The sequence below is a fragment of the Callorhinus ursinus genome, unplaced genomic scaffold (genome assembly GCF_003265705.2).
Source record: "Callorhinus ursinus isolate GAN/ISIS: 27379988/994484 unplaced genomic scaffold, GSC_fseal_2.0 scaffold4, whole genome shotgun sequence".
In the NCBI taxonomy this organism is placed as follows: Eukaryota; Metazoa; Chordata; class Mammalia; order Carnivora; family Otariidae; genus Callorhinus; species Callorhinus ursinus.
This window is the reverse complement of record NW_027397066.1, coordinates 49,462,205-49,479,522: the sequence shown is the minus strand read 5'-3', so window position 1 is coordinate 49,479,522 and position 17,318 is coordinate 49,462,205. Positions and strand designations below refer to the sequence as shown.

The 17,318-nt window shown below is 35.2% G+C and overlaps 1 protein-coding gene across 6 annotated transcripts in view; it reads right to left on the bottom strand.

Annotated features, from left to right (window-relative positions):
* The window catches only part of ADGRL3 (adhesion G protein-coupled receptor L3), a 790,703-nt gene that overhangs the window by 113,701 nt on the left and 659,684 nt on the right, over positions 1 to 17,318 (bottom strand). For all 6 annotated transcript variants that reach the window (XM_073891741.1, XM_073891740.1, XM_073891744.1 and 3 more), the window contains 4 exons: positions 8,519 to 8,702; positions 7,344 to 7,466; positions 1,433 to 1,641; positions 556 to 732 (listed from right to left, as the gene is read on the bottom strand). In XM_073891741.1, the coding sequence (XP_073747842.1) occupies positions 556 to 732; positions 1,433 to 1,641; positions 7,344 to 7,466; positions 8,519 to 8,702 (693 nt within the window). The remainder of the gene's footprint in view (positions 1 to 555; positions 733 to 1,432; positions 1,642 to 7,343; positions 7,467 to 8,518; positions 8,703 to 17,318) is intronic.

The window sequence follows — 17,318 nt, the reverse complement described above, 5'->3', positions numbered from 1 at the left end:
TTTTGATGGCTGCATAATATTCCATTGTATATATATATACCACTTCTTCTTTATCCATTCATCTGTTGATGGACAGCTTGGCTCTTTCCAGTTTGGCTATTGTGGACATTGCTGCTATAAACATTGGGGTGCACATACCCCTTCGGATCACTACATTTGTATCTTTGGGGTAAATACCCAGTAGTGCAATTGCTAGGTCAGATGGTAGCTCTATTTTCAAATTTTTGAGGAACCTCCATACTGTTTTCCAGAGTGGCTGCACCAGCTTGCATTCCCACCAACAGTGTAGGAGGGTTCCCACTAAGGGGAATTTTTATAAGAACAATTTTATTTTATAAGTGAACTGCAATTTCATAAACTGTGTTGCTAACAGAACAAAAAAACCTTTCTTTGAATCATCCAGGAAGGTATGGGTTGAACCCTAGAGAGTTTCCAAACAAAATTACTAGGAAAGTGGAAAACCTTTAAAGTAAGACTGGCCTATGGACTTAGGACTTTTTATAGTAATATCCTGCCATATGCTTAGATATCTTTATTTTATGGTATATATCTTACCTTAACTTCCACATGTGCCATCAGTACTGCAAAATTGGTTAGGTGATTGCAAGAGCATGTAGTGTGTGTCTTATTTGTTGTCAGCAGCCGGCAGCCTTGTGTTGACCAATAACCTGTCATTGTGCGCTTGGAATAGCTCCAAAATGAACAGTTAGGGTTGAAATTCTCCTCGGACTGCTATGGGGAAAAGAAAATCAATAAAGTCAATAACTACTTTATGATCACGTAAATTAGATAGGCATTTTCTTTACATCTAACACACTTCATACTCTGTTCCAACTTTTGAGGAGATGTATACCAGTGTTTTCGTATTAAGTGGGCTTCATCAAGCCTAAGCAAATTTGAATATATATTGTTGTTTATTTCCTCTGATTAGAGGTGAGTTTATTTTTTAAAAACTAGTATTAATGGAATACTAGTATCAGTGACTCAGAATGACCAACTAATTTCAAAGTAAGTACATCATAAAGAATTTAATTACTCTAAACAATTTCTGAGATAGTCTTTAGAAATCTTTGTTCAATTTATAATACAATCTTTTTACATACATAAAAATATATCTACTCACAAAGACATAATTTCTTGTGATATCACATGTGAAGCCATTTCCAATTCCACTATGTTGCTAACTCTTTTTAATTATGGAGACACATTTATAAATCCATCTACAAATATTCTTATCGGAAGTATTTACATATTCAAGAAGTATTCTCCTCCCACATTTTAGAAAAAAAATCACCACTATAATTTTATAGGTAATGAATTGCTATCTGTCAAATAGTAGGAAAAAATTAAAGGAAAATTAATATATTCCATGTTTATGCTGTAACAAATATAGATAATGTGGATAACCAAACTTATCATGGCATTTTCTTACCTTAATATGTTTAACAGTGAACACCACAGGATCAGCTAAATAAACCTTATTGCTGAACTCTTTGTTTATTGCTGCTGTAATAACAGGGGAATTGACGATAACAGAATGATTGGTGGACAAAGCCTCTGTTCCCAACTTCATGCTGGCATTCTCCGTGGACAAATAAGGACCCAAGTTGTTGTATAGGACAAAGGCTACTCTGATCTCTCCTGAAATAAATGTAAATGTGAATTATAAGTTGGGAAGAAACTTTGTACATTACTTTGTACATTCCACCTAATTTAGATAGCTCTAATTAAATTATAATCAAATCCATACGGTATATATCCTCAACAAAATTAAGCATTCATTTTAACCAAAGTGCCAAGATATTTACGAGAAAAGGAATGTCAAATGATGCTGAAAAAACTATCGGTATTTTAAAAAATGAATGTCAATTCCTATATCACTCTGTACTCAAAACTTAAAGACAGATCATAGACCTAACATAAAAGCCAGAACCATAAAGTTTCTAGAACAAAATATAGGATCTTTGTGATCTTGGAGGAGGCAAGGATGACTTGAATAGGGTCCAAAAGACATTAACCATAAAAAAAATGGCAAACTGCACTTTATCAAAATTAAAAATGTGTGTATCAAAATACAGCATATTAACAATAATAATATGAAACTTCTGACTATATATAGCATTTCTGCTAATCAACCAAAAAAGAATAAATAACACATGAAAATGGCAAAAGACATAAACACATACTTTAGAAAAAAAGATATGTGAAAGGCTAATAGAAACATGAAAAATTATCAGCATCATTAATACTTATGGAAATAAAAATGAAAAATCACATCGAGATACCATCTCATACCCACTAGAATTTCTAAAATCAAAATGACTGGTCATGCTGATATTGATAAAGATGAGGGACAGCTGGAGGTCCTGCACACTGCTGGTGGAAATGTGAAGTAGTTCAACTATGTGGAGAAATGGTGACTTTTTTGTGTGTGAAGTTAAACATATCTACCCTTCCTAGATAAATGAAAATATATATCTACAAAGGAAAAAAAAAACTTGTATAAGATTAATAGCATCCTTATAATATCTTCCAAATAGAAACAACTAAAAAAATCTATGAACAGACAAATAAATTAGGGCATATGAATATAATGGAATAGCCTGTGCATCAATAAAGAACTACTGATAGAGCAAAGAAGCTACTATTAGAGCATGATGATGGAATCCCAAAAATACTGTGTTTGGTTAAAGAATACAGACAGAAAAAAACACATACTACATGATTCCGGTTGTCTGAAGTCTAAGAACAGGCAAAATTTGTCTATGGAGATAATAATGAGAGTAGTTTCATCAGATGGGGAGAGGAGGTAAGAAGACTGGAAAGGGTTAACAATTTCTGGGTAATAGAGATTTCTGTCTTATTTTATGTAATATTACAGAGGAACGTACAACTGTCAAACTCGTCAAGTTACATTCTTAAGGGATGTGCATTTTATTCTATGTAAATTATATCTCAATTGCAATGAAAACAACAGGGATTCAAAACCCTTATCTGTCTTCAAACTCAATTACCATATTCCTCGAAAGTCACTTCCTCCATACATCTTTCCACCTTATTTTTTTCTCTTATGACTATCTCCTACCTGCAATCTTCTGTAAAATTAACCTTCTTTTAACATGGGGAGGAAGGGCAGAGGGAAAAGGAGGAGCAGACCCGCCCCCTCCCCCCCCCCCCCAGGCTGAGCAGGGAGCCTGATGTGGGGTTGGACTCCAGGTCCTGGGATCGTGACCTGAGTCGAAGGCAGATGCTTAAGTGACTGAGCCACCCAGGTGTCATGTTCTTGATCATATCATTTTCTTTCTTAAAATACATCAAGCCGTATGTCTTAACTTCCAGTATGAAATCATATTGGTTCACTAAGAGATAGGTGTGATCCTGACTATCATGGTGACTAAGCTGAGGAAGTCTCAATCCTTATTCCTGAATCTTAGGGTCAAGTGGGAATAAAAAGAAGGAAATTTTAATAGATTTCTTTTGCAGAGGGCAGGGACTGTCCCAACATCTAAACTGTGCTCCCATGTTTGGAAAATTCCCTACTATTAGGGATTTATAGACACAAAATGGATGTACATTTGCTTTCCCAGCCTGTCTTGCTCTGGGCACCTGAGCTCGAAGCCTCCCAACAGATGCCCTTGTCTTCGACTTTAGGTGAAGAGCTGGTGACAGCAGGGGGCGGGACAGCAGTCACCCTCACTTACGGCAGCCCTGACATCTCACGCAATGATGCTGTGTGTTGATACAGGCTTCTGTCAGCCTCCTAGCTCCTGTAGACTTTCTGGGCCCGATTCTCCAGCCTTCTCAGTGATTCTATGAGACATCCATTATCCTTTCAGGAATTTAGCAAAGAGACTATGATAAGAGCTATGTAAAGGAAAGGGGCATTCTTAAACTTCCACCCCACATCCGTTAACATGGTACTGAGCAAAGAACAGTAATTCACTATATATTTCTTGTCTGTTACAACACTGCATTTAATTTTTGTTCTTTTCTCTAGATTTAATATGAAAATACTAAATTTTGGAAGGCTAAACTTAAGAATAACATTTTTTTTTCCTTGTTGACAGTAACAACTTTTATTTTAACTTGTTGATAACCGGTTGATAATTCCTACCAATTTCCACCTATGGGGCAGTGTCATGTTGATATCCTACCCTTGTTTTATCAATGCATGGAGTCACATATAATTGTTACATATTCTCCACTCCAAAATGAATGCTTAAATGTGACCTAAACTACCCCCACCCCTCCCACACACTACTTTAGTAAGTAAAATAAATAAGTTCAAAACATAATATGACTGGGGTACCTGGGTGGCTCAGTCATTAAGCATCTGCCTTCAGCTCAGGTTATGATCCCGGGGTCCTGGGATCGAGCCCCGCATCGGGCTCCCTGCTCAGCTGGGAGCCTGCTTCTTCTCTCTCTGCCTGCCACTCCACCTGCTTGTGCTCTCTCTCTGTCTCTCAAATAAATAAAATCTTTTTAAAAAAATAATATAACTAATATAATCATATTTTAATTGCTATTAGCTTTATATCTGAAAGTTCACACATTTATTTGATAAATTCTTAGAAAGTTTATCCATGTGCTAGGCACAAGGGTTATATCAGTGAACAAGTAAGAAAAGATCCCTGCTCTCATGAGCTTACTACCTAGCCGAAAGTCAGATAATAAGCAGGCAATTTAAAAAAATAATAATATTTCATATAATGTTAAGTGAATAACCTCCATGAAGAAGCACTGGTATAAAATGGCTAATAGGAAAAGAGCAATTAGGAAAGAATGGTGTACCTTCAGGGAGAGAGAGAAAAACTTCCCTTCCTAAAGAGGTAAGATTTATACTGAATAGTGAATGATAGAGAACCTTCAATGTAAAGAAATGTAAAAACTGCATTCTAGGAAGAAAACAAAAATGCAAAAATCTGATAAAGAAACACTCTTGGTGTATTCAAGGAACAGAATCAAGACCAGACCAGAGAGAATCCTCATGCACTGTTGGTGGAAATGTAAATTGTTATACCACTGTGGAAAACACTATGGAGGTCCCCCAAAAGTTAAAAATGGAACTACGATATGATCCAGTAATTCTACTTCTGGGTTTTTATCTGAAGGAAACAAAAACACTAAATTAAAAAGATCTCCATACCCATGTTCATTGCAGTATTATTTACAAGAGCTAAGACATGTAAACAACCTAAGTGTCCCCTTATAAATGAATGGATAAGAAAATGGAATATTACTCAACCATTAACAAAGAATGATACCTTGTCATTTATGATCACATGAATGGACCTTGAGGGCATTATGCTAAGTCGGAATATGTCGGACAGGGAAAGACAAGCATTGTATGATCTCACTTATATGTGGAATCCTAAAAAATTAAATAAAAAAAACTGAATTCATAGATATGGAGAAGAGACTGGTGTTTGCCACTGGCAGGGGGCGGTGCATAGACAAAATGGGTAAAAAAGGTCAATAAATTTCCAGTTATAAAATAAATGTCATGGGGATGTAATATATAGCACAGTCACTGTAGTTAATAATACTGTATTATATATTTTGAAAGTTGCTAAGAAGGTTGATCTTAAAAGGTCTCATCACAAGAAAAAATAAAACTATATGTGCTGATAAATGTGAACTAGACTTATTGTGGTGATGATTTTACAATATATATAAATATCAAATCATTATATTGTATGCTTGAAACTAGTATAAAGTTCTATGTCACTTCTATCTCAATAAAAAGAAAAAAAATCAAGACTAGACTGTCTGGATCATATAGGGCATGCTAAAGACAGACAGGAAGCGGGGCAGATGGGGCAGGAAAGAAGTGGACAAGCACATGGTGGCCTAGTGAAATCCTCTGATTTCATTCTGAGTAAAACTGCAAGTGAACTGGTCAGATTTACATTTCAGGAAGATCTGTTTGTCAACAGGATATCCTATTGGGAGAAAGAGTGGAGGGAGGGAAGTCAGCTGGAAAGCTAATGCAGAAATCTGATTTTGCTTCGTAGAAAATCTTACTGCTGCCTCAAAATTCACATAGTCAAATTAGCGATATAATGACTTTTAAGGTCACTTAAAAGATTTCCAACACTTAAAAAGAATTTTGTTCTGTTGACAACAGCCATAATTTGTTTTGTCTTGGTATTATTCAACAGGCTCTTCTTTGTTTAAAACTATGCCCCCCGGGCGCCTGGGTGGCTCAGTTGGTTGGGCGACTGCCTTCGGCTCGGGTCATGGTCCTGGAGTCCTGGGATCGAGTCCCGCGTCAGGCTCCCGGTTCGGCGGGGAGCCTGCTTCTCCCTCTGACCCTCTCCCCTCTCATGCTCTTTCTCTCTCTCAAATAAATAAATAAATAAAATCTTAAAAAGAAATAAAAATAAATAAAGCTATGCCCCCCTGCACTATGAAACGCCAGCTTTGAGCTGGTTGCGACAACCTGAGGCCATCTTCCCATCACCTGACAGGTCAAAGGATCTCATTTAGTTGGCAAAAAGTATGTTTTTAAAAATTTAATACTGGTGACACTTGAGACATATTTTCACTATGAGTTTAGTTAATTCTCATTATAGTCAGTGAATTTAATCTAGTATCAAACTGACCTATATTACCCAGTTCCTTTTCCTCAAATCATCTCCTCACATTTTAAATTTTCTATATGCTTTACAAAGAAAAATCACAGAAACACATTCAAAAATAGTGAGTAAGGAAAAAAATCTACAATTTTAAAATTAGAAGTAACATTTCCATAAAAAAATTTAGAAACCAGGGGCGCCTGGGTGGCTCAGTTGGTTAAGCGTCTGCCTTTGGCTTGGGTCATATCCCAGGGTCCTGGGATCAAGTCCTGCCTTGGGCTCCTTGCTCGGTGGGGAGTCGGCCTCTCCCTCTCCCTCTGCCTGCCGCACCCCCTGCTTGTGTTCTTTATCTCTCTCTTTCCCTTGCTCTCTCTCTCTCTGCCAAATGAATAAAATCTTTAAAAAAAAAAAATTAAAGAAACTAAATCTGTCAACTCAGTGAGAGTTACTCCTTTCAAGAAAAAAAATCAGATATCTGGATTTTGTTGTTCATTAATTCCTCTCAGATTCAAATTTCTGACATTGTACTGCAACTGAAAAGTAACAGAACAATTTCCAAATCCGACTGAGAATGTTATAGAGCAAATTCATTGTGACGTTGTTGGTGCAGAAGACGGGAAAGAGAAGGAAGTGAAAGAGGAGAGAGAAAATAGTCGAACGAGAGAAAGAGGCTTTTGGATAGCAGAGCTAAACTCCCAAGCCAAGAAACAAGGCACTGATGATGAGCTCGATCTCACCACGCTTACCAGATAAACTCTAACCTACCGTTTCGGCCATTTTGTTTTAAAGTATTTGCGGAAAGCTGGATAGTGCTTCCGTGACCCATGTTTTCCGGAAATTTTAGGTCTTCTAAGTTTCCTTCTGTGCTCAGCCTTGCAACTTCCAATTCTGTTAATGGCAAAGAGTTATCAGTGCTCATTGAGAAATGCACCAAAGCTAAGATGATTTCCTAAATCACTGAAATATTTCTGAAATCAAAACACTGGAATTAACTTCTATTAATTTATAGTAGTCAAAATGAATAGTAGTTCAATATTTTATTTCGAAAGTATTTCTTTAGTATTTTATTTTTTAAATAAAGCAAATAAAAACTATTAAACAGGTAAATAAGAACATAAATGCATCAATTATAAAGCCTCAGATTTAAAATTCAAGCTCAAATCCTTATACTTTGTCATTTCCTTTATCTTCAAAATATTATTTTCTTTTGTGAATTAAGTAAAAGTCTCTTTATAATCTAAAGCTGCACTATTATATCAATATTGATATATCTTTAAATCTAATTAGTTTGAAACAGCTTTATCAAATCTTCTGAAATAAAACTGTCAGCTACATCCTTATGCACAACAAAATAGATTTATAGTCCTTATAAGCCAATAACACAATTACAAAAAACTGTTTTATCACCTTCACTAAATGACTAATTTCTTTATAGTACATAATTCAGAGACATTCTTTTTTTAATTTAATTTTATTATGTTATGTTAATCACCATACACTACATCATTATTTTTTGATGTAGTGTTCCATGATTCATTGTTTGCGTATAACACCCAGTGCTCCATCCAGAGCCATTCTTATTCTAACTGATGTGAACCATAGGCACTATGTTAGGAGGATAAAATTTCAAATAGTACAGTGCATACATAGATACACACAGACATAAAAAAACTAATTAACTAACTAACTAAAGGACCTCACTGTGAGTGATCTCAGGCTAACATATCCAATATTGAATATCCTAAGGAGGATAACACACAGGATTACAAGGACGCTTTTTAGCCAATGGCAGGTGATATCCTTCTAATTATAGAAAAAATAATCACATCTCCACTGAAATAAAAATCACTCATAATATCTGCACTACCATAGAATTTTTTTCTTTTCTTTCTTCTGCTGTCCAAGGGTCTCTGGCCCTTCTGTATAACAAGGCCACTTACGAATATTGTCTGTGTTCTCCCTGACAATGTCAGTCTTCAAAAGGTTATCAGCCAGCACAAAAGCACTTTCCTCCACAGTGTCAAGCAACATGGTCGCTGCCCGTAGTTGATCGCTTATAGTCAGGTCTCTCCACGCATTTGAGGCTTGTGGCTGGAGGAGGTTGTTAACTGTCTCGACCATCGCCTACAAGAGGATGAACAGAATGACAGAGGTCTCTAGTGAACTCACAGAGCTGTCAGAAATCCAGGTGTACATGTTGCTCAGCAAGCAAGGATCAGCAGTGTGCATGAGTTCAGTATTGTCCCAGCCTCCCCTGTGACATGCTGCAGCAGAAGCATTCATTATTGTGTTCTGTTAAAGCCCTAGCTGAGACTGCAAGGCAAAAGAAAAACCAGCTTTTGTTTTGAAGGACAACAAATAGATCCATGCTTGCTTCATAGAATCAATAGCAAAGGCTTCAATAAGGCTACAATCACATAATTAAATTATTTGGCTGGAGAACTGTTGGCAAGTAATTTAAACCAACACTTTTATCATATCACCCACAAAAATGATTTTTCCCCCTATATATCACCATAAAACTAAATGCTGAATATAGCAGAGGTTAAAGGGATGACAACAGACAGGACAATACAAGAATTTGTTGCCTATAGGTTGAGGACTCACTAAGCAAACCAATTTATTTTTTCTTAGCCAGCTGGTAAAATGTCAGAATGGGAAAAATATCAAAGCATACATACTCCCAGGGGCTTGGGATATGTTACATGTGGAGAAAAACCTTCTTCATGCTGTGTACTATTAGAGAGGGGAATAAACATTTGGAACTTGCAACTTGTGGCCCTCAGGTGTTTTTCCTTTCAAAAAAAATCAGCAATAGGTACACATAGAGATAAAAAGTCACAGTTCTCATTGCTTCATCCAAAAGAATCACCTCCCTAGTTACAATTTATATATTTCCCGTGGTTAGCTTTATGCTCTAGGTTACAAAAGAAAAACAACAACAACAACAAACAGTTCTCCCAATAAGGTTTTCTTAAGGTTTCATTCAAACAGAGAATTGCAAAATAGAAAAATACAACACCTGCAGTTTGAAAGTGATCATCCCTGAACCCGTTGATTATGAAATATGCATCTAATCGACAAATAAGTTTGAATAAACAGCCGACACAGGCAATTTCTAGGCAGTGCATGGGTGTTTTAAAACAAGCCTTATATTATTGACACGTTGGCAGAAGGATTAGGAGAGATTGAAGAAAAATACCCATTGCACTACAGTGTTTTCTTCTGGCTGGTGTTTTCATAGTAACCGACTAACAACTGTTAAAAATTCAGCTTCATAATGAAACACCTTGGCTGCCAATTAACACCATCTTCAAAAACTAATTTACCTTTTCATAAGAGTTGTTTTTTTCTTGATATTTTTCCCAGCTACTCCAAGTTCTGGCCAAAAATTAACATCACTGGACTTTCATGTAAAATACAGTCCTACTTGCAACTTGAGTACTTTGCATCATTTAAAAACAAACAAAAAACACCAAAAAGATCTCTCATGAGTACAATAACTGGGCGTTTTCACATAGTGTGCTTAGTTCTGTCATGTGTTCTGAGTTTAAAGCATGACCTAGAAGCCAGACAAAAGCATTTCCGATCACAACAAAATGATTTGCTTTCCAGGAAGTTCTCTGTAGGGATAATGCCAACAGGATATGCCAAAAAGGAGGTGCCACATAGGAAACAAATGAACAAAGCAAGTTTAGGTATTTTCAGAAGCCAGAGAACATCAACCTCCTGATTGCAAAGAAGTATTCTTTCTGTGATTAGATGATGCTCTGAATTCATTAGAAATGCTCTGAAAATCCCACACACAACAGAAATTATGCCTGTTCTTTAAAGGAGCAGGCCATTGTAACATGAGTTAAGAATCTTATACCGATTAATTTAAACCTTACCTCAGGGAAAATTTTATTGGGGATAATGCAATATTTCTACTCCGCTCTTTATTTTTTTTTTTTTAAGAAATGCAAAAGGAGGGAAAAAGAAAAAAAAACAAGAAAAATAAACAACTATGGTCAACTCTGAGAATGTTCTAAATAGCTACCTGTTTCCAAAGACTGCTTTATGTAAAATACCATGTTTGAATTGATAACTAATGAATCAAAGGCACCCCTTATTAAATTATCTTAATTTTGCATACAAAAATGTATGTGCTGCAATATTTTTTCATAGTTATAAATTTTAAGTACATTTACAACAATTGCATCTTCCCAAATAAATCATAATCTTTAAAGAAGTTTTCTATTAAGGCCCAAATGATTCCCAAATTTTTATAGAAATGACAGACATAATATATGGTCCTAAAACCTGGATGGTTTAGGAACAAATCTAATATTTATATTCTTCTTTAAAAAAAAGCACGTGTTGTGATTCCTTAAGCATCAACATAAGGAAATTTCAACACAAGGGTTAGGAGACGAATTCTGTAGTCCTAAAATCAGAATATGGGATTGGGAACCATATCTACTGAGTTTGTACCTGGACTATGCCACTTACTAGCTGTATGATGTTGGGCAGGTTACTTAACTTGTCTGCACCTCATCTGCAAATCAGAGACAATAGTATACCCATTTTATATTGCATGGCGATACAAATGCATTTATGTTGCCTGGCTCATAACACATGTTTAAGGTGTAATCTTATGTTGACTTTCTTTGGCTATCTAAGTCCAGCTTGGGAAGAGGAGAGGTCTTCACTGAAGGAAACACAGGTAATACCTGATAATTACAAAATATCTGTTCTGAAGTGAGATCCCAGAGGAATAACTTCTACAATGTAACCTTAATGAATAAACCTGTTTCACAACTTAACTACTAAAGACTATAACACCTGAAGCTTTGAGGAATAGGACAGTACAGAAACGCGTATATTAAATAATTCATAATGTGTGTTTTAGAGGTTTGAACAGCATGGATAAGTCAGTTCTAATAGTTTTATAACAAATGCAGTTTGTTTAAAGTTTCCAAAGTTTGCTGACATGTCCCTGTGACCAGTTTAATGAAAGCCAATTAAATAGTCACAGCCTTCAGTGACAAAAGATTATATTTTGTTTCCTTGTACATTTTTGCATTTGTATATTTTACCCACAAATGATGACATCTGGTCATTATGTATGTGTGTGTGGTTTTTGTTTTTGTCAAACTAGTTATTTGCATTGCTTTCATTAGTTCAACAACATCTCTTTATTTTATTTTTTATTTTTTTAATTTTATTATGTTATGTTAATCACCCTACATTACATCAATAGTTTTTCAACAACATCTCTTTAAAAACAGGTTGATTTTCATTTTATTTGGTTACAAGGACATGGGCCTAACTATGCTTAGAACCAAAGTTGAACAGGGAATGTACAATGAATTTGATTAAATGAGGTACTGGGACATCATTTACTGTCCAACAGCTCTCCCTGACTTCTCTTTTTGTGCTATAAATATTTTTCTGATCTAAAATTTATATGATCAGGTTGGAAGAAAATACACTTGGTCCAGCATTGATCATAAAGAGAAAACTTGATCCACGAGAACAAAAAAAAAAAAAAAGAAAGAAAGAAAAGAAAAGAAAAACAAATCACTTAATGGTTTTGATGTGTACAGACTAAAATAATCTAAAATTCTGAAAAGTTAACTTAATCAACAATGTCCTTGTCAGAAACTAAATGTTAACTCACTTTATTTTCTTTTTCAAAACACTAGAAAAACTGAATAGGAGATGGCACTGGAAATTTGCATTCTAGTTGTCACTAAATTTCAGTGTGTCTTTGGACATATTTATGTTTTCTAACCAATCAATAAAGTGGGAACTACATGAGAAAATAAGTTTCAATATGTTTCAAATTGAGATAGTTAGGGGCATTCTGCTATTAGATATCACTCTTCTCCATTATATAGTTTATGGCTAGACTTTAAAGTGACTTTTGACTGTTTCTAAAAAATCAAATATAAATTAGAAAGTGTAAAAGTGACTTAGATTCATACCAGGATTATGAGCATACCATATCCTTTTGGACATATATTTGCATTACACAACATTATTGGACCTTCTTATCATAAAATTCAGATCTTAGGCAAATTCATTTGACTAGTTTTACTCATAGCATATAATTATAGTATGTTTGTTAAAAGATGTTATAAAGTGTATAATCATACTATTTCAAAAGGGAGGATTTACTTATTTGCTATAACTACTGTGAAAATTTGGGGGGAACCAGCTATATATCTCTCTAGTAACAACTTCTGTCACTATTCCAAGAGGATGTGCTTGTGAAATACCCAGGATCAATGATGAGAGACCTATCAATGGCACTTCTTACCCAGGTAAACAGTAAATCTTAAACTAGGTAAGCAAAATCACCTGGAGAACTTACTTACCCCTCTTTCTTCATTTGAAAACCACTAAACTAATGACCCAAATAGAACAAATGCTTGTGTAAAGATATGTAACTTTAAGGGGTGCGGGGGTGGTTCAGTCGGTTAAGCATCTGCCTTGGGCTCAGATCATGATATCAGGGTCCTAGGATGGAGTCCCGTAGGGCAACGGGCTCCTTGCTCAGCAGGGAGCCTGCTTCTCCCTCTCCCTTTGCTCCCTCCTGCTCCCCCTGCTTGTGCTCTCTCTCTGTCAAATAAATAAATTAATTAAAAAAAGATATGTAACTTTACCACCACTGCATTTTTCTGAAGATAGGCTTTTTAATCTTATGCTGGTTCAGGTTTTAGCTCAGGTACAAAGAAGTCTTCGATTATCATTATAGCTAGGGAGAATCCCCCCGACCCTTAAATCTGTTAGCTGTTCTGTTTTCTTTGTGTCATGAATCATTATCTAAAGTATCTAAAATATGTATTTATCTACACAGCTATTTCAGATCTCTCACTCAAGAAAAGGTATGCTTCATGAGGGTGGTGACTCTGTGTCATATTATAAGTGCCCAAAACTCTGCCTGACACATGATAAGTTTTCAATGACTCTGCTGAATGACTGTCATCTAATGAAGATTTGTACTTCAGTGAATCTTCTCCATTTTCATACCAGCAGGAAAAAAAAAAAAAAATCTCTGAAAGTATTGATTTTATAAGAGAAAAGAATATGTAAGTACAAATGGAAAAAAACCCAAAAAACAAAAAACCTAGTAACTAGTCAATGTTATCTGAATCATTATCATTTAGAGATTCAGTGCCATAATGGGTTCCCATTTTAGTACTTATTCACCTTGAATAGAACTATCCATACTCGTGGTCTGGCTTTCTCATGAGATTATGATGTTCTCAGGGGAGAGGGCATGTTTACTGGTGTTTTCCTAGGGTAAATTTTAGTGCCTTGAGACATTTTAGGTACTCAAAAAAATGCTCATTCAGCAAAGATGATCCTTTAACTATCAAATCATTAATGACCTTATATATAATAGGAAAATGAAAACATCTTCTAGTGTTACAACTTTTTGCCATGTCTCCCAAGAGGTGTTCTGAGAGAATCTAGTGTTCAGATATCACATGGTTTGGAAGGAAGACAAGGCTGAATTAGAGGGAATTAAGAAGATAATCAGAGTTCAAAAAGGAGAAAAGCAGAACCACAGGCTATTGTAGTAAATGCAAACCACTAGGCATAACAACAATATATTCCACAAAAAGCTTTCCAAAATGTTTTTAAGTGTACCAAAGCTCACTTTCAATGTAATTCAATGAGGTCCTATTAAGTATGTATGATATGCACAGAACTAGGGAAGTCACTGTTGGAGGAGGTTAAGAAAGAGAAAAGAAAAACAGAGTCAGCCTTCAATTTGTCTACACTCCAAGGCAGAAGGTAAGCACAAAATAGAGCTAAAAACTCACAGCATATGGGACAAAAAGCAATGAATTCTTACAGAGGAAGATCAAGAAAAGATCCCAGAAGGTGTGTGATTTTGAGTTAGACATTAAAAGATGAATAAACTTTCCTCGATGATGCTCAGGAAACCTGAGGCTAAAGGACATAGTAAGCAAGTTAATGACTAAAACAAAACAAAGCAGGTACTAAAGCAAGGGATGTATTGGGTTTAGGATGAGGAGAGTGTGTGGTGCGTGGAAAAAGAGTGTAGAAAGATGAGTATGGTGGGAGAAATGGTAAGTAGCAGTCAGATCTTAGGAGATCTCCAGTATGACAGAAGTTTGGGCTTTACTGCATAGAAAATATTCACCAAGTAAATATATTTAAACAAAGGAGTTATATGTTTAGATATGTTTGGAGTAGAATTATGAAGATGTCCCCCAAAGATAAACAGAATGGAAAATGAATCCTATATTAAGTTCATTCATTATTTTTTTAAAGTTGTTTTGTGTTATAATAAAGCAGACATTTATAAATATGAAAATTATCATTAGGCAGACCACTAGAAAGTTAAGAGCAATTATTTCCTCTTAGTGGATGAATATAAGGTAATAAATTGCTGACATCCTCTTGGAAAACTCTCTAGCAATATAAAATTTTATTTTACTCTTTACTTCTACATCTTTGTTTTTTGATGTGTTCTCCTGAATGCAATATTTCTTCATCAGTACATACTGTAATCATTATGCTGAACATGGCTATTTCTTACATATTATATATACAATTATGTTTGAATATTTTTCTTCATGTATAAACCTCAGGATATGCAAAGAGAAATGTCTTCTGTTCTCTGCTCCCATCCACTGCTTTCTGACTACATATGACGTGTGTGTGTGATAGTATATTATATAATATATAATACAAAATACATAATTACATATATAATATATAGTTTATATTAATATATAATTTGAAAAAATAAAACTTTTCTTTAATTCTTCATTTTTGACTTGATATGAAGGTTAACAGTTAATAAAATAAAATGAGCAAAAGTTTAAAATCATTACTGAATAGGGCACATTGTACTCTAATCTGTGTTTATATATTGATTCAAATCAAAATTTTAAAGGTCAAATGTTAGAGGAGTCTTCAAAACAGTTTTGAACTTGCAGGGTTTTTATTAGAAGTCAAGTTGAGTGACTGATATTTACACATCTGATCAATAACCTAAGGTTCTTTTTATAATCACTGTCATTTAATATTATTAAGCATATAAAAACTACTAATCTCTGAACTCCCTTTGATATTACAGTGAAGTGTTGGCATTTTCAAGTCTTAATTAAAATTAGATTATATAACACAACTAACCTTAATATAGTGATAAGAGCCCTTATCAGTAGAACAAGATGAACCTAAAATTTCATAAAGACTGCCTCTTTAAGAGATTCCTTGTTGCTTAAAAATGTACTGTTTTTAGCAAACTGTAATTTATTGTACTATTTAAAAAATCTCATTTAGGGGCACCTGGGTGGCTCAATCAAGCGTCTGCCTTCAGCTCAGGTCATGATCCCAGGGTCCCGGGATCGAGCCCTGCATCGGGCTCCCTGCTCCGCAGGAAGCCTGCTTCTCCCTCTCCCACTCCCCCTGCTTGTGTTCCCTCTCTCACTGTGTCTCTCTCTCTCTCTCTCTGTCAAATAAATAAAATCTTTAAAAAAAAATAAAATAAAAAAATAAAAAAATCTCATTTAGAATTAAATGATTGAATGCTGTCAAATAAATCTATATTGTGTTACAGGAATTAAATAGAGCTATAAACTTGACTCAAACTTCTTGTTAACTCAACATTTATTCAACAAATATTAACTAAGTATTTTCAACTGGGATGCTGCAAGAAAGACAGATGTTCTCCCATCCTTAAAAGTGATGACAATATAGTGACGTCAGACTATTAAACAAGTAGAAACATAGCAGGCATTCTAATAGTGGAAACACAGAGTTCAAGCACTGCATCGAAGAGGCTCCAGGAAGTAGAATTCCAAGCCTAAATTCAACATTGACCAAAGAGGCAAAAGGTAGAGTATGTGCATAGAGATAGGGAGGGGAAAGAGAACAAACACCTCCAAGGAACTGAAAAGATTTCCTGTGGCAGAGCAGAGTGCAATGGGTTCAGTGGCAAGAAAGTGAGTGAAGGCTAGTTTTCAAAGTTGGCAAGCCATGTTTAATATGTACAATTCTTCTTAAAAGCAACAAGAAGTCACTGAAAAACTTAAAGTAGAGGAGTGATATAAATTATAATGGTTAATATTTATTGAGTATTGGAGTACCTTGTTGGTGCAGTTGGTTAAGCACCCAATGCTTGGTATTGGCTCAGGTCATGATCTCAGGAATGTGAGATCAAGCCCCACAGCAGGTTCTGCACTGAGCAAGGAGTCTGCTTAAGATTCTCTCCCTCTGCCCCTCCTGCTTGTGCTTTCTCTCTCTCTCTCAAATAAATAAATAAATAAATAAATAAATAAATAAATAAATATTTTAAAACATATTTATTATGTTCCAAATTCTCATCTGAATGCTTTAAGCATCAGCTCCTTTAATTTTGACAATAACTCAATGAGGTAGAAGTGAATATCCTCACCTTGCAGTGAGAAAACTAAGACTCAGAGAAGTGAAGTAACTTGCTATAGGTTAATTAACTAACCAACGCCAGAACCAGGGTTCAAATCCATACATTCTGACTCTGGGGATGAAGAAAAGTAGAGATTCCACAGGCATTTTTTAAAAATTTGTTGATTCATTAAAGTCAGTTGGTAAGGAAAATAAAGAAGCACAGTGCACAGAATTTGAACGTAGGCCATGAGGTGGCACACATTTAAAATGGAAATAAAGAGAAGCAAATTTTTGTTCTTTAAAAGGTGGAGGATGCCTATTTTGAGTGCAAAGTAAAACTTGAAT